Source organism: Oryx dammah, unplaced genomic scaffold, assembly GCF_014754425.2.
Source record: "Oryx dammah isolate SB20612 unplaced genomic scaffold, SCBI_Odam_1.1 HiC_scaffold_25, whole genome shotgun sequence".
NCBI lineage: Eukaryota > Metazoa > Chordata > Mammalia > Artiodactyla > Bovidae > Oryx > Oryx dammah.
Genome location: NW_024070209.1, coordinates 100,156,871 through 100,178,737, shown reverse-complemented (window position 1 = coordinate 100,178,737; position 21,867 = coordinate 100,156,871). Strand labels below are relative to the sequence as shown.

The window sequence follows — 21,867 nt, the reverse complement described above, 5'->3', positions numbered from 1 at the left end:
ACATTTAAGACATCAAACACTGTTAGTACTTTGGGTGGCTCCCCCAGACCTCACTTTTTTATGTCCTAAGACTAACCACCATTCTGATTTTGTGGGTTACTTATCTAGAGTAGATACTGTCTGCTTATCTGGAGTAGATACACAGGTGTTCCATGTATCTAGTTTTGATACCAAAGTGATTCTATGAACTTTCACTCCTGCTGTGAGTGTTTCTATTATAGCTGCTCTGCTTCCTCCCAGGTACTGGGGTACCACCAGTCCTTCAATTTTAGCCATTCTGGTGGGGGTGCAGTTGTCTTTTTTCCTTTTGACTTGTATTGTTTATATCTGAATATGATTACTCTGTTGGTTATATAGGCTACAATTTTCCTATTTCATGGCTTGTTTTACCCTAAAATTAAGAAAGCTGTAATTTTAGTGAGGTCACATTTTCCTTCTGCCTGAAGAATATCCTTTAGAATTTCCTTCAGGTCTGCTAGGCATATATCCTCTCAGGATCTGCCTGAAAAGTGTCTTCATTTCACCTCATTATGTACAGATGTTTTTTTGCTGGGTTCAAAAATTCTGGGTAGATGGGCTATGTCTGGCTTTCACTGCCACCATTGAGAACTCTGCTGTTAGTCCAACCATTGCTGCCTTGAAGGGAACCTGTCCTTTTTCTGAGTACTTTTAATATTTTATATTGGTAGTTCCACAGTTTCACTATGACAGGTCTTAGATTCAATTTCCTTTTATACATTCTGCTTGGTATATGTTGGACTTCAGAATCTGTGGGTTACTGTTTGCTGTTGGTTTTAGAAATCTTTTTCTCTTCTAATATCATACATTCTTTTTCTTCTCCTTCTGATTAAATGTACATTAGATTTCCTCTTTCAGTGTTTTTGCTTTCTCTTTTGTATTTTCCATCTTTTATGCTCTTCATGGTAAATTCCAGATAACTTAATCTGACCTTCTAGTTCAAGGGTCTGCAACCTCCAGCCCATGGGACGAATCTAGCCTGCCGCCTGCTTTTATAAATGAGGCTTCAAGGGAAAGTAATCGTGCTCAGTCTCTCCTGTGCAGCCTCTGGCTGCTTTTGTGCCACGACGGCGGAGTTGAGTAGTTGCGACAGAAGCAGTATGTAGCTCTCAAAGTCTAAAATGTTTATTATCTGGTCCTTCACAGAGAAAGTTCTCTGATCTGTGATCTAGTATATTACTATTCTCTTCAGCTGGGTCTGATCTGCTGCGTTAAAATTTTAATTGTAACAGTTTTCTCAAAGTTCTATTTATTTCTTTTTTCAAAGCTGCTATGACTCTTGTAATTTCTGATTCTTGACTGGTATTTTCAAGTCTGTCCTTTATTCCTTTGCAACATGTAAAACACAGCTGTTTTATATTCTAGGGAGTCTTTGCAAATGTGTGTCTCATGTTTGTTCTGGCTCTTGATCATAGCTCCTTATTTCCTGCTGTGACAAATTTACGTGTGGGAATCAATGTCCTTAAAAATTACCAGAGGCCTAGAGTTTCTCTTCTTCAGTGTGGCCTGTGCTGTCCTGCCAGACGTCTTGGAGACACTGCCGTTCCTGGAGCAGGTCAGGCTGTGTGTACAGGACAAGACTGGAGAGGTGCAGTCACAGCTGACCATGGCGGCGGCTCCTTCAGCTCTCCCACTTTGCACACGCCCGGGTGAGGGAAGCCTGCCCCTCTGTCCTCTGGGGTTGTTAACACAGGAAGTCCGAGTGCTCTCAGACTAGTAATGCTCTCAGGGCAGAACTGGCTCCTGTGCCCCACTCACTTCTACAGGTTCACATTCCGCCTCTAATAAGGTGTGGTAAAATACCTTGTTAGTTTATAAGTGCTTTCGAATCTATGCTTTATTTGGTTTATCTAGCCATTTTTAGCTGTTTTCACTGGGGAACTTGAAAATCAGAAGTTCTGTTTCTTTCTGTCAAGAATCACTGACTAGGGCAGAGCCCATCTTCTTAGGAGAAAGGTGAAAAAGAAAATCTCCTACTGAAGACTTGGAAGAAGCATATAACATGGCCACCACTTTCTCCAGCTTCTGGACAAATGTCAATTCTACCTTTAGAAAGTCAGTCATTTCCAATATGTCAGAGCATCTTTCTTCGGAAGGACTCCTTGTGAAGGTACTATGATCTAAAAGCAGCATCTGCCTGCCAATGCCGGGGACACAGGTTCGATCCCTGGTCTGGGAAGTTTCCACATGCCAGGGGGGCAACTAAGCTCAAGTGCCGCAACTACGGAGCCTGTGTATCTAGAACCTGAGCTCTGCAACAAGGGAAACCGTTGCAGTGAGGAGCCTCCACACTGCAACTAGAGAGCAGCCCAAGAGCAGCAACGAAGACCCAGTGCAACCAAAGACAAAATAATTAATTACAAATAAATAAATAAAAGCAGCTGGGCTGGGGACTTCCCTGGTGGTCCAGCGGCTAAGACTCTGCACTTCCCACACAGGGAGCCCAGGTTCGATCCCTGGTCAGGGAACTAGGTCCCGTGTGCGACAACTGAAGATCCTACATGCCACAACTGAGACCCGAAGCAACCAGATACATGAACAAATATTTAAAAACAAGCAAAAGTAGAAGCAGCTGGCTTTTATAACAGTAAATTTAACCCCTCTGGGTTCTCTGTGTTCTCATCTGTCAAATGGGGATAATGACAGCACTTACCTTATTCAAGCACTAATGATTTTAAGTCTATGTGGGTACATCACTAAAAACCAGGCCCAGCACACAGATAACCACTAGCTAGACAAACTGAAACAGCTCAGGTCACCAAAAGGAGCTCCTGGACTACATGTTGCTTAGCACAGGGGCCATATACAATTTTTGTTGCATATTCTTATTATTGTTTAAACAACCACTTAAAAAAAAGGGGGGGGGCAAGGAGCAGATTTCACTTACGGGCCATAGATGCCAATTCCTGGCCTCACAACAGGCAGAAGACTGACAGAAACCAGGCAATGTGCTTTAAAGTGCTTTCCGAGAGGACTTTCAAACAAGGATCAACACTGGAGTGATTCTCTCAAATCAGAAGCAGAGACTTTTGTGACCCCAAGGACGCTACGGAAGGCAGAGCTTGAAAACCTCAGGGTTGTCTGCTGGACACACAACACATTACACCCTCTATACAGGAGCAGCGCTAATGGGGCTGACTGCGTCGGCCGGAAGAGAGGGGGACCCCCACATTACCTGGCCGAAGACTGCCCCACTGGTGCTGGCTGCTTGACTAAACAGAGAGCCAGTATTGCTAGACCCAAAACCTATAAAATAAAAGAAAACAAGTTTAATTTGAATGAAACTTCTATACATCAAAGTTTTGTTTTTCGGTTTTTAAATGCCATTCATGTATGTGAAAGTACCTCAGAATAAATCATCTCAAGAGTGAAATCTGTTTCCCTACCAAGGAAATGGAGAAAATTATGGGCAAATAGTTTTAAAACCTTTTTTCTCACTGCTGAAATTTTATAACAGTTAAAAAAAAAAAGTCTCAAAGCCTCAGAGACTGAATCCTTGTCTCTACCAAACCCCAGGGGGTGGGGGTGAGGACTCTGAGTAGCTTTTCCTTAGACTCACAGCTGCTAAGAAGTGTTTCCAATGACTGACTTAATATCATGAGTATGACTACTCTCTGGTTTCCTCTAATCTCAGCGCCAGATTCTTGCAGAGCTGTTTATCTTCCTTCTAGGTGCTGGGTTGAACGGGGCCTGGGAAACCAGGCAGAACTATATATTGTAGCAGAAGAGCCCCAGACAAGGAGCTAGGCAGCAAGAGTTCCATTCTCCATTCCTGCTACAGGCCTAGGTAGGGGAGCTCAGGCAGGCCTAAGTGCCTCCACCACAGCTGGAGGCTGTGCAGGCATCTTCCCTCCTAGTTACCACAGGAAGGAAGAGTTTTTCACAGGTTCTCGGTTGTATTGAAATAGTTTTGATTGTAGACAAGGATTCTCAAGTTTTGACTGCAGAACAAAAGATGTGCTAGAGATAGGGGTAAATATCCTATTCTCTTTTAAGACTCACAAGGCTTTCTCTCTGCCTGTGGTTTAGACCAACCTGTCACACTTCCCATCACTCAAACAGGCTGACCAGCCTCTGCACAAGGCATTAGGTGGATCTCAAAACCATCTCACATCACTGTGTCTTGGATCCATTATTGTAGTGGAACATACTGGGAGTTCAGCAAATAGTTATTGAAGACAGGAAGGAATAGACTTCCTTTCTAATAAATTATGAGCCAGCTTCAAATATATTATCATCAAAGGAATGAACTAGCAGTTATTTGTAACCCTGCCCACCAAGAAATCAATGACCTTTGATTATCCCCTCACCCTCTGAGCCTGACTGCTAAAGAAATGCCTTTCATAAGATAACCATGGAGAAAGGAAGATTAGAAAAGATTTTGGGAATGTCCCATCTATTGGTTTTTGGAATAAAAGCAGCTGCTAAGATGGGACATGCAATAGTGAGGATTATGTTTTACTTTAAAAAACTGTAAAACTTAAAAGATTTTTTAAAACTTATACTGAAAATAGAAAAAAAAAAACACCCCAACTTTTCAAATGTCACTATCTGCTCTTCTAGGATGAAAGATGGTGTCAGAAGACAATGAAACAAAGGGCTAGGGTGAGGAGCTCTGGAGTCTAGGTCTGGTTCCACCACTGGCACTGAAAGACATTAGACCAGTCACCTCCAGGCTTGACAGTTTTGGACATAATGACCTCTAAAACACCTTCCAAATTTAACATTTCATACTCATGAGTCATTCATTACTTGCCATGTCTTTAAACTTGTTTTTCTCCCCCATGGAATTGGCACTCTGGTGGAGAACTTGTGGAGAAGCAAGACTGGAGCCAGTGATTAGACCAAAGAAACGCCCAAGGCCGCCAGTGTCCAAGCCCTCTTATAGACTTTCCAGAATCTCTTCTGTTTTCCCTGACTTCCTTTTCATTTCTGAAGCAATGCAAACTTGTTGCAAATGTTTCATATACGGAGGACAACCAAGGAAAAATCTCCCGTAAGTTCTTACCTGAAGCTTGACAGAAGCTAAAGCCAGAGGATGACACTGTTGTGGTGGCGGCCGAGGTGCCACCAAACACGGAGCCTCCCTGCCCAAAGCCAGGACTCTGACCAAAAGCAGGAGGGTTGTTCTGGCCAAAGAGCCCACCTCCATTGTTGGTAGACGACTGTCCAAATGAGAAGGAGCTGGAGCTACTGGTGCTCGAAGAGGCACCGAAGACATTCCCGCTGGTGGACGTAGGGGTGGAGGACACGGACTGACCAAAAGCAGGCACAGAGCTGAACCCAGGCTGACTGAAGGAAAAGCTGCTTGCGGGGCTGCTAGTTGACTGCCCAAAGGCCGGGGCCTGCCCAAAACCCGGCTGTCCGAAGACCCCTGGGGTGGAGGTGCCAAAGGCAGGGCCGCCGAACCCTGAGCTGCTGACCTGTGGCGCGGCGGCCGCTGTACTGGCCATGCTGCCCATCTGCTGCCCAAACAGGCTGGGGGCGGTGCTGGCGGCCACCTGCCCAAACATGGGGGTCGCCGAGGGGGCGCTGGCTGTGTGGCTGCTGAGCTGGCTGAAAGCAGAGCTGGAACTGGCAGTGGGAGGCTGAGTGAAGACAGAGGAGTCAGAAGTGGCCATCCCAAACACCGGGGTCTCCGTGGCTGGGCCTGGAGCAGCGCTGCAAACAGCACTGGGGGTGGTGGCAGGTCTGGATGTTTCTGGGGCCACAGGGATGGTGCTTGAGGCTCCAGCTGCCGAGATGGTGGCTGGCCCAGGCACAGAGACGGTGGGGCCTGGGGACGGCGCTTCCGTCTTGATGTCTGGGACCCCGGGGGCTGCTGGAGCAGCCTCAGCCGCAGGCACCAGGACACTGGTAGTGGCCGCTTCAGCACTAGGGCTGCTGATGGCAGGCTGGGTGAGAGCAGGATCTTTCTTCCCAGAGTCGGGAGTTTGAAGCGGAGCCTGGGGAAGCAGGGTTGGTGGCTGCTGCCCCAGGAGGGAAGCAGTTGATGTCGAGGCCTCATTACTGCCTGGCTTCTCGGGCAGAGCCGATGACGCGGCTGCTTCTGAGCTTTTACCAGAGCCCGTGGGCAGGGTGGGGGCAGACCCTGAGCTCAGGGGGCTGCCAAACGACACGGTGGGGAGTGATGCGGGCAGGGGCGTGGCAGTGGACACCGGGGAGGAGGAGGGTGCTGTGCTGCTTGTCGGTTGGCCTCCGAATGAAAAGCTGGTCTTGCCACCACTGAAAAACAGGCCCCCAAAACTGATCGCCCCGGAGGAGGCTGCACTGGTGAGTGGCAGGTTGCCAAAGACGCCCGTTGAGGAGCTGCTGGGGCTGGGACTGGCTGCTGCTGTTGGTGCCGCTGCCGAGGTGGCCGCAGAGGTAGTCTCGGGGGGCTCTGCGGGCTTCCCCAGCACCGCAGGGCTGGGAGAACTGAACCCGGAGGGGGTGGCGGGGGTCTTGGTGGGCTGTGCACTGGCACTGGTCACGCCTGGGGACAGTGCCTTGCTGACTGGCTTGGTGGGCTCGTCTGCTTGGCCGACCCGCAGTCCTGAGAAACTTCCCAGAGTCTCTCCCGCCAGGGAGCTTGGGAACAGCAGCTCGCCCAACTTGGACGGTGGCGCCTCCAGCTTGCCAGTGGGGGTGGGGAGAGAGATTCCAGAAGGGGCTGCGGGTCTGCTGCTGGGCGGGGCGGACTCTCCTGGCGCGGCACCAGTTGCTCCTGTGCTAGCTGATGTCATCGTCCCTGAGGAAGGTAAGCTTTCAGGAACGGTCTCATAGAAAGGCTTGCCTCCCCCGCCAAAGGAGAACGCATCGAGCTGGCTTGGCTCTTTGGTGGGGGGTGCTGACCCTGGCAAGAAAAAGAAATTAGGAGATGGGTTGGGTGTCACAAAATATGACCGACCACAGCCTCACTGACTTCTCTAAGCCAGAGCCTCTCTCCTCCCTTGACCTCATCAGGACAGCCTGTTCTGACAGCACTGTCCTTGCGCGGGACAGAACGTGTGCTTCTCCGTGGGAACATGAGCTCTGAGTCGTCTCACTGAGGTGAGATGAACGCACGTTCTTTTTATCACCATTAAGTCACAACAAATACACCTATATCTAGAGTACCTGAAGTTAACCTGGTTGCCCACAAGAGAAACACGCACATTTCCTCCCGTGTGTGTGTCTCAGGAGTAACATTCTCAGCACATGCTAGCCTACGGAGCTCTTCTTGACAAGACAAGGAATTGATTCCGTATGGTAGTTTTTCCTTTGCTTCTATGAACAAAGTGTCAATCCACAGGTCATCTTTCTTACCTACAATTCAAGGCTACTTCCTAGTGCTCTCCTCACGGAGTGCTCTCACAGTGGCAGTGTGGTCTGCTGGGCAAGGACATGAGGGGCTGAGGCTGAGGGCTCTGCCACTTGCTGGCTGTGCCACTCTGGAAAAGTTAATTGACTTCTCTGGGCTTCAGTGTCTCCATTTGGAAGACAGATAATAATAGCTACACCTCATAGAGTTGTTGCAAAGATGAAATAAAATGTAGGTAAAGTACTCACAAGGCCTGTCAAAATAGTGGTCAACAGAGAAGACTAAAATTTGATATTTATAAACGGAAATTGGCCTGTTGCAAGTGCCTGTTGAGGTGTTTAGCTCCATGTGGTTTTAAGAAGTCTAGCTATCACAAACACCTGGGAACACTGCGAAGCCCCTGCTATCTGCAGATAACTTCCAGAAACCCCTCTTTGTATCACTGGTGTTGTACTGAGTTGCTTGTGCTTTTGGATTGCTGTCTGTTCTGGTATTAATGAAAATGGTTATGGAATTTCTGTTGTGTTTTATTCCTAATGTATTTCATTTAGGATTTCTGACAATTATTTTGTTCTTGCCAATCTTTTTATACCATTGAGCTGTTTTTCTTTTAGAAAGTGAGACTCGGGAGAGGAATGGGCCTCAAGGGTATTCTGCCACATCTAAGTGGACAGAACCATTTAGGAATCACTGCTCCAAACAGAAAAGATAGAATGAAATCAACAACCTTTTAAGTGCCACACACAGACTGGGTTTAGGATGTCTGGTATGCTTTCAGCTCCCGAATATCCCTCTAGCAGATTTTAAGAGATCCCTTTTTTACCAAAAAACGTCCATCACTTGGGCTGACACACAGCAAAGCACTCATAAAAGTATGTGCTGAAGGAGAAGTTGAAAGGTGGTCATTGTCTTATTTATTATAGGAAAACCTGGAAAAAGCCTGAACTGTCCAAGAGGGGGATGGTTAAATAAATTATGGCACATCCACAAGACAAATTATGTAGCCACTGAAAATGACATTTAAACAAGACCCTCATTAATACTGGAAAACTCACAAGGATTGTGTTAAATGAAAAGGTAGAAGCAAAAAATCCCAAAAGGAAATAGAACTGTAATGGTTAAGGGTACAATGTGTAATTCTAGAACATATTACTTTAATAAAAAATATAAACACTTTTATAATAAAAGCTTTCTTTTTAAAACAGAAGTAAACTCAATTACTTTGAACTGAGAACTTGAAGGCACTTAAAAAATACATCTGGTTTCTGATAGGTCCTCAAAGTCTTTTAAACATTAAAAACACGCTGGTAGACGTTGGTCTGAGCGTCTTAGCTGGCTCAGCAATAAAGAATTTGCCTGCAATGCAAGAGACTCAGGTTTGATCCCTGGGTCGGGAAGATCCCCGGGAAAAGGAGATGGCAACCAACTCCCAGAAAATCCCATGGACAGCAGGGGTCTGGCGGGCTACAGTCCATGGGGCTGCAAAAGAGCCAGACACGACTCAGTGACTAAACAGCAACAGACGCTGGCAGATCTGCACCAGCATGCTCGGGACAAGTGTGTCTCCTGATAGGTTATCAAGGAAAGAAACATGAGTTTAGTCTTTCCTTTCTACAGTACTACCTGTGTGTGTTCAGTCACTCAGGCCTGTCGCACTCTGTGGACTGCAGCCCACCAGGCTCTGTCATGGAATTTCCCAGGTAAGAATACTGGAGTGGGTTGCCATTTCCTCCTCCAGGGGATCTTCCCAACCCAAGGATCGAACCAGCATCTCTTGTGTCTCCTGCCTTGGCAGGTGGATTCTTTACCATTGCCTATCTCAACCTAAAAATTGACACAATTTTGACTTCATTTAAAAATCTTTTTTAAATTATAGAAGTATGATAACACTTTATAGGAAACTGGGAAAATACAGAACAAAGTTACATATAACTTCACTATATATTATGATTATTAAAAATTGATATAATTTTAAATACCATATGACAAAGATGGAGAAAGAAATTTTAATTTACGTGTAAACATTCACATTTAAAGCACAGCCTTGCCCTTCTAAAAGCAAACCCTTTCTGAGTTTTTAACTATGAAGACAAAAGTCATTCCCCACAGTTTCTTAAATTGAGCCTATTTCTAATGCATAATATCAACACCAAGTTCACTGCAGATACTTTAAGCAAAATGCAGCAGCAAGTAAAATGCCAACCAACCTGCCTCCCTCAAACCTGCACTTGTTTAGAGGGAAACACAAAAGTGAGGTGACTCAGCGCAGAGACTGTACCTTGTGTGGCAGTGAAGTTAGAAGACGGTGTTGGTGTGACTATCCCAAAATTAAAGCCAGTCCTAGGGGGTGGAAGAAAAGAAGTTAAAAATGAACAGACTTAAGGCACAACACTGCCCTTTAACAGTACATTTATAATCCATTCACATAATCTACTCTCAAGGACTTGCAATCTATAGATAAGCATCAGCAAGCACATTGCCTCTGAAGCAGCAGTGCAGAGCTCTCAAAGCATGGGGGGGAAGCGATGTGTGGGTGAGGTGAGAGGGAAGCAGCCAGTGAGGAGGCCCTGGAGGAACAGCCAGGCTTCCCATGGTAGAGCTGGGGGGACCTATTTCAAGGAAAGTGAAGGAGCACTAGGACTGTGCCTTGGGATGGTGGCTGGAGCGGTTGGCTCGCCTAGTGAGGCGGACGGGACGGGCTAGGTGAGGAGGAGCCTATGACCCACCCACGGAGCACATCAGGACAGCGCATGCCACTGGGGGAGACAACAGACAGTATGAAACGGAAGCCACTGTCTCTGCTGTTCGGACAAAACGCTTAGTCCTCAGCTGGGAAATTTGGTTCAAAAACTTTAAAAAAAAAATTTTGGTTGCACCAAGTGGCTTTTGGGATCTCACTTCCCCGACCAGGCACTGCACCCAGCCCACAGAAATGAAAGCACTGTAGCTGTACCCTAACCACTATGCCACCAGGAAAAGTCCCTCAAAAACCTATCTGACTCTTTTCATCCTCTCCTCTCTTTCTGTACATTTTCTTCACCCTGTGAGTGAAGACACTATAGGCAAAGAAGAAAACTCAGCACCAGTTGAGCCAGAATGGAGTACTCATTCTGAGAAAAGTTCAAATAGCAAATTAAAAACTGTTGGATTGGTCAAAAAGTTCATTTGGGCATTTCTGTAAGATGTTATGGAAAACCCCAAATGAACTTTTTGGCCAACCTGATAAAAAGCTTTAAAATATAAGGGGCCAAGCATATCAAATAGAGTAAGTAACAGTAAAGAGTAGAGTTAGGTTTTTTTTTTTAAACTCGTCACTGGCTTCATCAAATGGTCCAAGACCACCTAAGATGTGTTAAATATTTTATCATCTTAAAAAAAAAAAAGAAAAGAAAACAAATCTCTTTCTTTGTCTTAACCCTAGTGAAGAAATTTGATGTAACAAAGGTAAGCAGCTGACCCATGACCCAAACCTCTGCAGGTTATTTTAAAGATGGGAAGAAGATTATCAGGTTCACAGAAGTAAAGATTAATTAACAGATGCGGTAGCTCCTGGACTGACCTACTCTCTAAAACTGTGCTCCAAACTACCTTTGGGGAGTAGAAAACTAATGATTTACAGGAAAATATATATGATTTCCCCCTTAAAATTCTATTCTAATACCCTCCTTTCTCGTAATGTGTTAGGCTGAAGGGTGTTCAAGAAACAAACTCACAGCACGGAAAAGAGACTGTGGTCAGTGTGATTCCAGTTACAAAAGCATAAACTGGAAGAGCTTAGGAGGCTTTTCTAACGGAACTGAATGTGCAGCCCTTCATGGTGAAAACAATCTTTGGATGAGTATTTATCTCAGCCACACAGAGACTAACTCCACCCCAAAGCAGAGAGATGCTCTGCCAGCTCTCACAGGTTTCACGATGAGTGTTCGCAGCATAGTGAAAAGGTACGCCCCCTCCAACGTTAATAAGAACTTCATTTGGACTGAGGGTTAGAAGACCCTATTGTTTTTAAAAATAACTCAATTTGACAAGTACAGACATCATCACTTTAAAAAAAAAGAAACAGAAATGGACTTCCCCACATCTATATAAAACCCCAGTTCTTAAATGGCCACTGTCTTGATCGCTCAGCAGTCTAGCAAAATGTGACCTCTCGGGGCAGCGAAGCCAATCCAAGGTCTCACCCAGTTGCCAGATGGCGTCAGAATGAAAAGATCTTGGTGTGATAAACTAGAGCAACCACAGACCCACTACCCAAACAAGGCTTATCCTAAACAACAAAACAAACAAGCCAGTAAGAACACACATATAAAACTGAATCGAAAAGGGCAAACAGATTTACATTAGGACACTAAGCTACTCCTACTATCATTAAATGTGTATGTCACTGTGGAGATAAGAACTCTGGCTTCATATAAGTATACCCGCGGACTATAACATTTGGAGAAGCAATCTATAAGGATTTTGTGATCTGCCACAAAACTTAAGTTCACAACTGACCCTGATGAAAATGAGAAAGGCTTGCTGAACTGCCCAACAGTAGACGGGGTAGAAGTCACAGCTGTTTCTGTCTTGGTTGCCACTGGTCCTGGAATTATGGGGAAAAAAGAAGAGCATTACAAAACACCAAACACCATTTTAGTTTAATTCTCTGCAGCACTGAATGCGTAGTGCCATGCAAAGCGCAGCCCCAGGTCACGTGCTTCCTGTAGGTCAGCAGTCAAGCGGAAAGTGAGGACTCGGTCGTGCTCAAGGTCTCTGAATGGGCTCTCTGGCTCTGTCAACTGTCAATTTCAAACCAAAGCATGCCACTTTACCCTTTCCAGGAAAGACATCAAAGTAACTGGAGTGCAGTTCAAATTTAAGGCTTTAAAAGTAGATTTTGCAATTAATGAAATGTGATATATATCAAAGGAAAAAAACTCCAAGGGGAAACAGGTCATGTGAAATGTCTCTGAGTAGTGACTTCACGGCTATTGGCTTTCTCGCTGCATCTCTGTATTTTCCAGAGACTTCTTGTATTACTATTAGTTAATAACAGGTCTGCTTCTTTATTTTTTATTACAGAGGTAACACGACTGCTGTCACACAGAGAAGTGTGGAGAGTTAAAGTGTAGTCCGTCGTCTCCCCACATCTGGTGTACTGTGGCTGCTCACTAACAGGCTGGGGCATTACCCACACTCTCCCCCCCTACCTCTCCCTCTCCTTCTAAAAGGAGGAGGGAGCTGGGGGAATTACACTCAAGAAGCCCAAATCAAACCAACCCAAACAATAAGAAAAAGCATCTTCTCTTTACACGAGTATGGAGTAAAGATTTGCAAAATTATCTAAAACACTACTATAATACAACATCATGTGGACAAGGATGTCTAATGCAGCCTTAATTATAATTTTGAAAAGTTAAGAACAATCTAAACTATCAGCAGAGTATTGGTAAAAACTGAACAGGGTACAACTGTACAGCAAAGGGATTAAAATGAGACAGGCAGACTTGTACCAGATCTGAAAAGATGAACATGATATTTTCCTGGGGGAGGGAGGAGTGGGGACAGATTACAGATCAGTATATACAGGATATGGCTATCTTTGTTTAAAGAAACCAATAGATATACATCAAACCCCAAGACACATCAATTCTTTGAGGGCTGTTATCTCTAGAATAGGGAACTTACACATTTTCTACATTATACAGTTCCACACGGTAGACTTTTTGTGGTCCTGTAAATGGCAACCCACTCCAGTGTTCTTGCCTGGAGAATCCCAGGGACGGGGGAGCCTGGTGGGCTGCCGTCTATGGGGTCGCACAGAGTCAGACACGACTGAAGCGACTTAGCAGTAGCAGCAGCAACAGTTTTAAAATTAGGAAAACAATGAAGGTATTTCCATTATTAATTAATGAGGGAATTATTCTATAGAGGTTTCAGAGATGACTTTTTGTTGTTGTTAGAAGTTTTTGCAAACTCTTAAATAGTGTTTTTCAGGGAAATTTTCCTGCTCAAAAAAAGTCTGTTTCTGGCAAGTAGAAACAGAAGGACATCTAGCAATGAGAGCGAATATTTCACAATCATCATTGAATGATGAATCTTAGAAATTTCTTTCCAAGTCATGCTAACTGCCCCTGAGATGTTCTTGACTCTTAATTTCAAGAGTGACAAACAACTCTCCAGTAAAATCCTTGAAAGAGGTTAGGATATATAATCTTTCAAACTTTCTTCTAAAATATTAGCCAGAAATGGAAACAAACTTCTTAATTTGAATCCTAAATGATTCAAAAGTCTTTGACTACTGCACTAAAATTTCCCTTCTAAGTTAATGTTTTAGCTCCTAGTCGAGAAGTGCTACATACTGCCTTCTCATGGAAGGCTTATATGATAAAAACTGTGCATTAGTCTGAATTCTAGAATAGAGCATTGGCTACACAATGGTTTTCTTCTGAGTATAAGGAATATTTACTGAGGATAAACCCAGTATCCAATGAGAAAGCTTCTGACTACAGAGGAAGTTGGGATGATAGCGTGACTATGTAGAGATTACAGTAGGCAGGCTACTCATGTGTGCAGTTCAGCATCTCTAACAGAATTTATTAGCTTAAAGACCCACTTGAGAGCATGAATCAAAATAAAAGCTGGAGTTCAGAGCACAGAGAGAATGCTGGGCTGTGGGTGGCACAAGAGCCCTGCAGCAAAAAGTGACACATGCCAAGTGAAGTGGGCTCTGACAGGGAGGCAACAGAAGAGGCCTGCCTTAAACTAGGCTGGATGCACAAGCACGCTTCTGCGTCAAGTGGGCTCAGGCCAGCAAGGATGCCTGGTCAGAGCACTTTATGGTGACTGTAAAAACTAATTTCAGTTAAGAGGCCTGAGTGTTGGAAGCATGTGAAGCTCAGTCTTTCAATGCTGGATTATATCCACTTATCGTGCACTATGCTTTGTTGCTCAGTCCTGTCTGACTTTGCGACACCATGGGCTGTAGCCCACCAGGCTCCTCTGTCCATGGGATTCTCCAGGCAAGAGTACTGGAGTGGGCTGCCGTGCCCTCCTTCAGGGGATCTTCCCGACCCAGGGATCGAACCCAGGTCTCCATATTGCAGGTGAATTCTTTACTATCTGAACCACCAGGGAGGCTCTCCATTTATCATATTATCTTATACTGTAGCGGACCCATTCTACTTTCTATATTTTACTGGCTTTTGAATTATCCTTAAAAACCCAGAGAGTTTTTCTTTCCCTTTAGTAGAAGAAATAAGAGTTCAATGTTTGGATCTACTTCTCTCAAAACTTCGATATCCAACAAGGCAGGTCCTCTTTTTAGGAAAAACGTTTAAAGGAAGGCTTTCTCCTACTGCTCTCCTATTTCAGAAGTCTACAGAGCTGCCAAAGGGCACACTAACTTCCCGGAGATTCTACGTCCCTTGAGGTTTTTCAAATATGTCTTTACTTGATTTCACATCAACTGCCTTTGTGATCTAGAACAATTAAATTCTTCTGTGGAAAATATCTTTCACCTCTTATTTTCACTAAAACAAAAGTGCAAACTGACCTGAAGCTTTATCACCAGATGACAACTGACTGGATGCTGGTGGGGGCCCTGATGGCTTTAGGGCATTTATCAGCGATCCCTGTAATAGGAGGAAAACATTTATGTGACCACAAAACAGTCTTTGGAATAAAGGAACATGTAAAATAATAACATAATTTAAAATAAGCAAGCACAAACACTTCTATTTAGTTAAATTTTGTTCTTCAGTTTCAATTTAGGTCAATATGTTGAAATGTGATACCGCCTCAGAGATGGGAATACTCCACAGGCACAAGAATACAGGGTCCTGCTTGCCGAGCCCGCGGTTCCTCCCGCAGTGCCTAACGCGATGCTCAGCACATGAAAGGCATCAGGGTGTTTGAAACCCAAATGAAGGAAGAAGTAAATGAATGAAATACATCCTGGCTCTCAATTAAACTTATAGTAAGGGTAAGAAGCAAAACCGCCCAACTTTTCCATCTCCAGTCAATGCTCTTTCTCTCTTGTTTGTTATGGTTTGTGCCTCACCACATGTCCTCCAAGGCGAAGATGGAAAGCTCCAGAAGAAAGACCAAACGCTAACTGCTGAAGTGCCATGTTAAGTCAGGGCAAACTACGGAGGAGACAGCCATGTCTGAGAACTCACATTAAGCAAGTTCTGAGGGTCAATCTCAGACACAGTCTAAAATGACCTTTCTAGAGACAGAGTTGAGTAGCAGAGAAACCAGGTTTTCTTAGGGAAAGTTTCAGACAGGGCTTGATCTGCCTTTCCACCATCTCCTATTATTTTCTTCTGGATTGTTTAGCTGTCTACAATATAACTTATTTTCGTAAGAGACCACATTTATCAGGCAAGAGCCTGCAGGCAGACATAACAAACATCACTGAAGATTCACAGGCTGAGAAACAGGGATGATAGGAGAAAGCAGAAGACTCTACTCCCTGGAGGCTGATGCCCAAAGGTACAAGGAACAAAGCAGTGGGCAGGGAGAAGCCGGAAGATGGGTTCCAGCCCTGGTTCCCCATCCACTACCGGTGGAAGCCTGCGTCAGCCACTTGAGCCCTGGTTTCTTCATTAGTGAAACGTAGCTGAACATCTGTCTTGTCTATGGCTGTTGTATGGGTTAACTAATACAAGATTAAATGAAAGTAAACTTCAACTCCATACAGATACCCTCCCTACAGAGAATTACGACCCAAGATTACCAAATGCAGAATGTCACATGGTCGACAAAGACATCATTGGGTCCCGACTGACCTACTAGGTCAAGACCATCATGAATTGTGGGGAAAGGATCACAGGTTTTTTTCAGAGTTCATTTAAAAGACATGGGAAAAAATTTTTTTAATAAAATAAAAAATAAACAGTGCGGGGACTTAGTACCAGATTGTCTTCAGTTATAAGGACAGTCACTGCATGTCACATTAGCAAAGCAAAAATCCACAATTTACCTGCTTCGCTTGGTTAGCAGCTGCTGGGGTCAACACCGGATGAGGCATTTTGGCTGCAGAGCACGGCACTGAAGAGCTGGAAACACAAAGCACACACTCTAGAGGAAGGCGAGACTGGGGGAGACTCACACTCAACCCTAAGCTGCCTTCTATCAAAAAAGTAATACCAGTTCTGGGGTAGAACACAGATGTCTCAGACCCTAATCAAAATCATTTGACATGTTTCTGATTGAACAATCAATTCTTTACATGAAATTTGGGTCTTTAGCATAAAAGTCAAAGCAATGACCTTAAAATGTATCTTCTTCCTGAAATTTTAAGGAAAAAAAAGTTACAGATATTCAGAAGTAGATGATCTTTTTCTTATTTGAAGAGAAAGTTTTCTCCACCTCCTCCCCATCACCCACCACCATTCCAGACCACGTGGGAAATTCCTGATTCTCTTCTCCAAGTCTCAGAAAATGTTCATAAGGATCGATGGGATGTATGTGATCTTCTCAAAGCAGAGCTCTCAGCTTCTCCTAGCAACCAGCCCCGAGAGCTCAAAACATGAGCACACAGGAGAGTTAAAACATACCACAGCTCCGTGCCCAACCTGCACTTCTGTTGTAGTGTCAGCGTGAAAAGTGCCTCCTGTCTATGTAGAAAGAGTCCTTGCCATCTTTTGTTATCCCTGAACACAGTAGGCATGGAACTGTTATTTTAATAACTACTTAGTGTTAATTTTGTTGTTGCTGTTGCTTAGTTACGTCTGACTCTTTGCGACCCCATGGATTGCCAGGCTCCTCTGTCCATGGTATTTCCCAGGCAAGAATACTGGAGTGGGTTGGCATTTCCTTCCCCAGTGGATCTTCCTGACCCAGGGATTGAACCTGCATCTCCTGCATTTGCAGGCAGATTCTTTACCACTGAACCATCAGGGAAGCCCACTTAGTGTAAAAATGTGAGGGAAAAAAAAATCCCCTCTTCAACCCAAAGCTCTGTTCTTGGCTCCTGGGAGCAATTCTTTTCATCGATGTATCTGTCCTCCATCCAGAGCTCCTCTGACTGGTGGGTATAGCAGCAACAACTGTAGCATCTGGTTTTATTTCTCAGAACTTCTGCTTAAGGAGGATTAACAATTTTCCATTAAAAAGTTAACTTGTGAGAGAAAAGACAAAAATAAACCCATGCCTTACGGGAAAAAATTATCAAACATCTTAATAATCTTACAGTTACCTCAGGATATTCTCTTGGAATAACACGAGAACCTTCCCAAACTTTATTAGATTCAGAGAGAAGGAAAAAAAAAATGCAATTGTTTTCAATAAAAGCCTCTTTATTTTCCTACTGAAGAGAGAAGCAACTACAAATGTGTGCCTCTCTGAAGAAATGCACACCGGTCCCCCAAGATACTCAACCAAGCAGGTACACAGGGACACTCTCCCATCTGCTTACACTCCAACAAGAAAAGGAATGTGTGCGTGAGAGGCTGGGACTGAGAAATCCCTGGGCAGACACAGCAGCGTTAGGTGGAAATATGATTGCAGCTCATGAGAGTCACAAGGGAAATGAAAATCTTTCATGCTTTCTCGAAGATGAGCTAAAAAAAAACTACGAATAAAAATAAAAGCAGCAATTCACCCAACTTTAGAACATTTATACCTCAAACTTAGTTATGATATGATGGTAAGTTAAATCATGCATGAAGCAGACTAAGTGCAATTATTCTTCTGTTTATTTGTGATAAAGCCATAAATCTCTTGGGTGTCCTAAATCCCCAAACATGCAAAATTAGGATTCACAGTATTTACACACTGGGCTACATGACGACCCAGCAGAGAAATAAATGCTGTTCATGCACTCAGCTAGTAAATGAACTGATTAAATCAGATCCACCATGATCTAACAGAACAAGCAGAAAAGGACAGTATACAGCTAAATAAATGTGTTCAAAGACTTATACATGATCATGAACCAAAACAATGGAAATCAACAGCTAGAAATGTTCAAGAGGAGATTGAAATACCAAACTCAGAATTATCATATTCTGGATGACTGTATTCTACTAGCAGTATGCACCTGAGAAGAGATCATCAGAAATTCATCTGAAATGTTCTGTTCCACAACTGAAAACAGAAATCAAAGGACCACAGGCAGAAAATGGCACTGTAACATATATCTACCTCCATTTCATCAAAAGTATGTGACAATCCTAAATGTTTATGCAACTAACAACAGAACTACAAATGAGGCAGAAAAATAAGCTAGAAGTGAAAGAAAAATAAGCAAATCCACAGCTACACTTGAATATACTAATACTATTCTCATTAACTGATGGAATAACCAGACAGAAAATTATCATCATCAACCACCTTAATCACTGCAGATGGTGACTGCGGCCATGAAATTAAGAGACGCTTACTCCTTGGAAGGAAAGTTATGACCAACCTAGACAGCATATTAAAAAGCAGAGACAATACTTTGCCAACAAAGGTCCATCTAGTCAAGGCTATGGTTTTTCCAGTAGTCATGTATGGACGTGAGAGTTGGACTATAAAGAAAGCTGAGCACCGAAGAATGGATGCACCGAAGAATGGATGCTTCTGAACTATGGTGCTGGAGAAGACTCTTGAGAGTCCCTTGAACTACAAGGAGATCCAACCAGTCCATCCTAAAGGATATCAGTCCTGAGTGTTCACTGGAAGGACTGATGTTGAAGCTGAAACTTCAACACTTTGGCCACCTGATTTGAAGAGCTGACTCATTTGAAAAGCCTCTGATGCTGGGAAAGATTTACGGCGGGAGGAGAGGGGGACAACAGAGGATGAGATGGGTGGATGGCATCACTGACTCAATGGATAAACTCCGGGAGTTGGTGATGAACAGGGAGGCCTGGCGTGCTGCGGTCCATGGGGTCTCAAAGAATCGGACAAGACTGAGCGACTGAACTGAACTGAACCACCTTAACTGACATTTATGTAACATGCCACCCAATAAGAGCAGTGGCACAGAACATTTACCAAGATGATTGACATTCTAGATCAAAGATTGGCAAACTGGAAACAAAAGACCAGCTGCCTGCTTTTGTAAATAAAGCTGAACTGTAACAAAGCCATGCCCATTCATTTACGTTTTGTTTATGGCTGCATTCAGGCTACAACGGCAGAGTTGAGTAGTTGAAGCAGAGACTGTATCTCCCATAAGCTTAAATTATTTACTGTATGGCCCTTAAAAAAGAAAAACCTTGCTGACCTCACTTCTGGGTCATAGAAGAAGTCTCCATGAAACCTGAAGAATTCAAGTCATACAAAACATGTCTAACCATGATGGAATTAAATTAAAAATCAATAACAAAAATATATCTAGAAAATGCCCAATTATTTAGACACTAACACACTTTTAAATATCCCATATGTATACAAAGAACCCAAAATGTTTTGAACTAAATGAAAATGAAAAAATAACATCCAAAATCTGTGGGAGGTAGCCAAAGCAGTTCTTAGACGGAACTTTATAGCACCAAATGCCTGTGTTGGAAGAGAGCAGCATCAAATCAATGACCTTAGCTTTCACCTTAAGAAACTAGAAGAGCAAATAAAATCCAAAGTAAGCAGGAAAATGAAATAAAGATCAAGTAGGGGAAAAAAGAATCAATGAAGCCAAAAGCTGGCTTCTTTGAGATCAATAAAATTGATAAAACTCTAGTTAGACTGATGAGGTTAAGAAAAAGACCCAAATTATTATTAAGAGGAAAATAAAATCTATATACTTTTAAAGCATGATAATCAGTAACTATTAATGAAAAATATGTCAATAAATTCAACAACTCAAGTGAAATGGATTTCTTGAAACATACAAACTACCAAAGAAGTAGATAAGCTGAACAGTCATATATGTACTAAAGAAACTGAAACTTCCAAGCCAAAATAACTTCACTGGTAAATTCTACAAAAATTTAAGAATGAAATAGTAACCAATCTACAGAACTCTTAGTGGAAACTGAAGAGGAAGGAACATTTTCTGACTTATTCTATAAGGCTAGTATTACTCTGAAGCTAAAATGGAAGAAAGACATTACAAGAAAAGAACATCTACAGACCAATATCCCTCATTAAGACAGATGCAAAACTATTAACAAAATTTTAGCAAATTGAGTCCAACCATATATGAAAAAGTTGAATACATTATTACTGACGATTGGTTTAACATTAGAAAACCAATCAGTGTGGCAAGGGTACCAAGACAATTCAAGGGGAAAAAAAGGCTTTTTCCAAAAATGGCGCTGCGCAACTGGGTACGAGCTGCTGCTCAGTGACTAAGTCGTGCCTGACTCTTTTGTGACCCCATGGACTGTAGCTCCCCGGGCTCCTCTGTCCATGGGATTTCCCAGGCAAGAACACTGGATGGGCTGCCATTTCCTTCTCCAGGGGATCTTCTCAACCCAGGGATGGTACCACATCTCCTGCATTGGCAGGCGGATTCTTTACCACTGAGCCACCAGACAGGCCCTGGGACAACTGGGTATCCACATGCAAAAGAAAGATATTGGACCACAAACCACAGTATTTACAAAAATTAACTCAAAACAGATCAAAGACCTAAATGTAAGGGTTCCAACTATAAAACTTGGAAGAAAACACAGGAGTAAATCTTTACGATCCTGCATGAAGCAATGGTTTCTTAAACATATATCAGACACCAACAGTGCAAGCAATAAAAGAAAAAAATAAATTGAATTTCATCAAAATTAAAAACTGTTGTTTCAAAGGACACCATTAAGAAAGTGAAAACCACACAAAGAATGGGAGAACACATTTGCAAATCATATATCTGATAAGAGACTTGAATCTAGATTACATAAATAATATGACACCTTGGGACCTCCCTGGTGGTCCAGTGGCTGACTCCTTGCTCCCAACGCAGGGGTCCCAGGTTCAATTCCTAGTCAGAGAACTAGATCCCATATCCTGCAACTAAGAATTTCATGCTGCAACTAAAAAGAAATCTTCCTCAAGGAAGATCAAAAATCCTGTGTGCCTCAACTAAGACCTGGTGCAGCCAAATAAATAAATAAAAAGAAATATTTAAAAAAAAATGACACCTCAACAATTAAGATAAAGAACCCAATTTAAAAACAGGCAAAAGATTTAAAGAGATATTTCTCTAAAGAAGACACAAATGGCTAATATGCACACAAACAGACATCCAATATCATTAGTTACAGGGAAACACATATCAAAACCACAAGGAGATACCATGTCCATCCATTAGGATAGCTATAATCAAAAAGATAGACAGTAACACCTATTAGTGAGGATGTGGGGAAACTGGAACCTCCTATATTGCTATTGGGAATGCAAAATGGTGCAGCTACTCTGGAAAAGTTTGAACTACACTTAGCTCAGCAAGTAGACTGCCATATGCGCTAGCGATTCTACTCCTAAAACGTTACCCAGACTAACTGAGAAGCAGGGACTCAAAGAGAGGGCTGTGCAACAGTGCTCAGTGCAGCACTATGCACAAGGGTCAAGAGGGGGGAGCACACGACCCGAGTGTCTACTTATAGATAAATGGGTGGGTGAAACAGCATATATACATACAGTGGAATGTTATTCAG

The 21,867-nt window shown here is 43.3% G+C and overlaps 1 protein-coding gene across 2 annotated transcripts in view; it reads right to left on the bottom strand.

The window, feature by feature from the left end:
- Positions 1-21,867, bottom strand: part of NUP214 (nucleoporin 214) — an 88,554-nt gene that overhangs the window by 24,183 nt on the left and 42,504 nt on the right. For both annotated transcript variants that reach the window (XM_040225408.1, XM_040225409.1), the window contains exons 25-30: positions 16,269-16,344; positions 14,838-14,916; positions 11,798-11,885; positions 9,579-9,640; positions 5,027-6,853; positions 3,194-3,264 (exon numbers count right to left, since the gene is read on the bottom strand). In XM_040225408.1, coding sequence (XP_040081342.1) covers positions 3,194-3,264; positions 5,027-6,853; positions 9,579-9,640; positions 11,798-11,885; positions 14,838-14,916; positions 16,269-16,344 — 2,203 coding nt within the window. The remainder of the gene's footprint in view (positions 1-3,193; positions 3,265-5,026; positions 6,854-9,578; positions 9,641-11,797; positions 11,886-14,837; positions 14,917-16,268; positions 16,345-21,867) is intronic.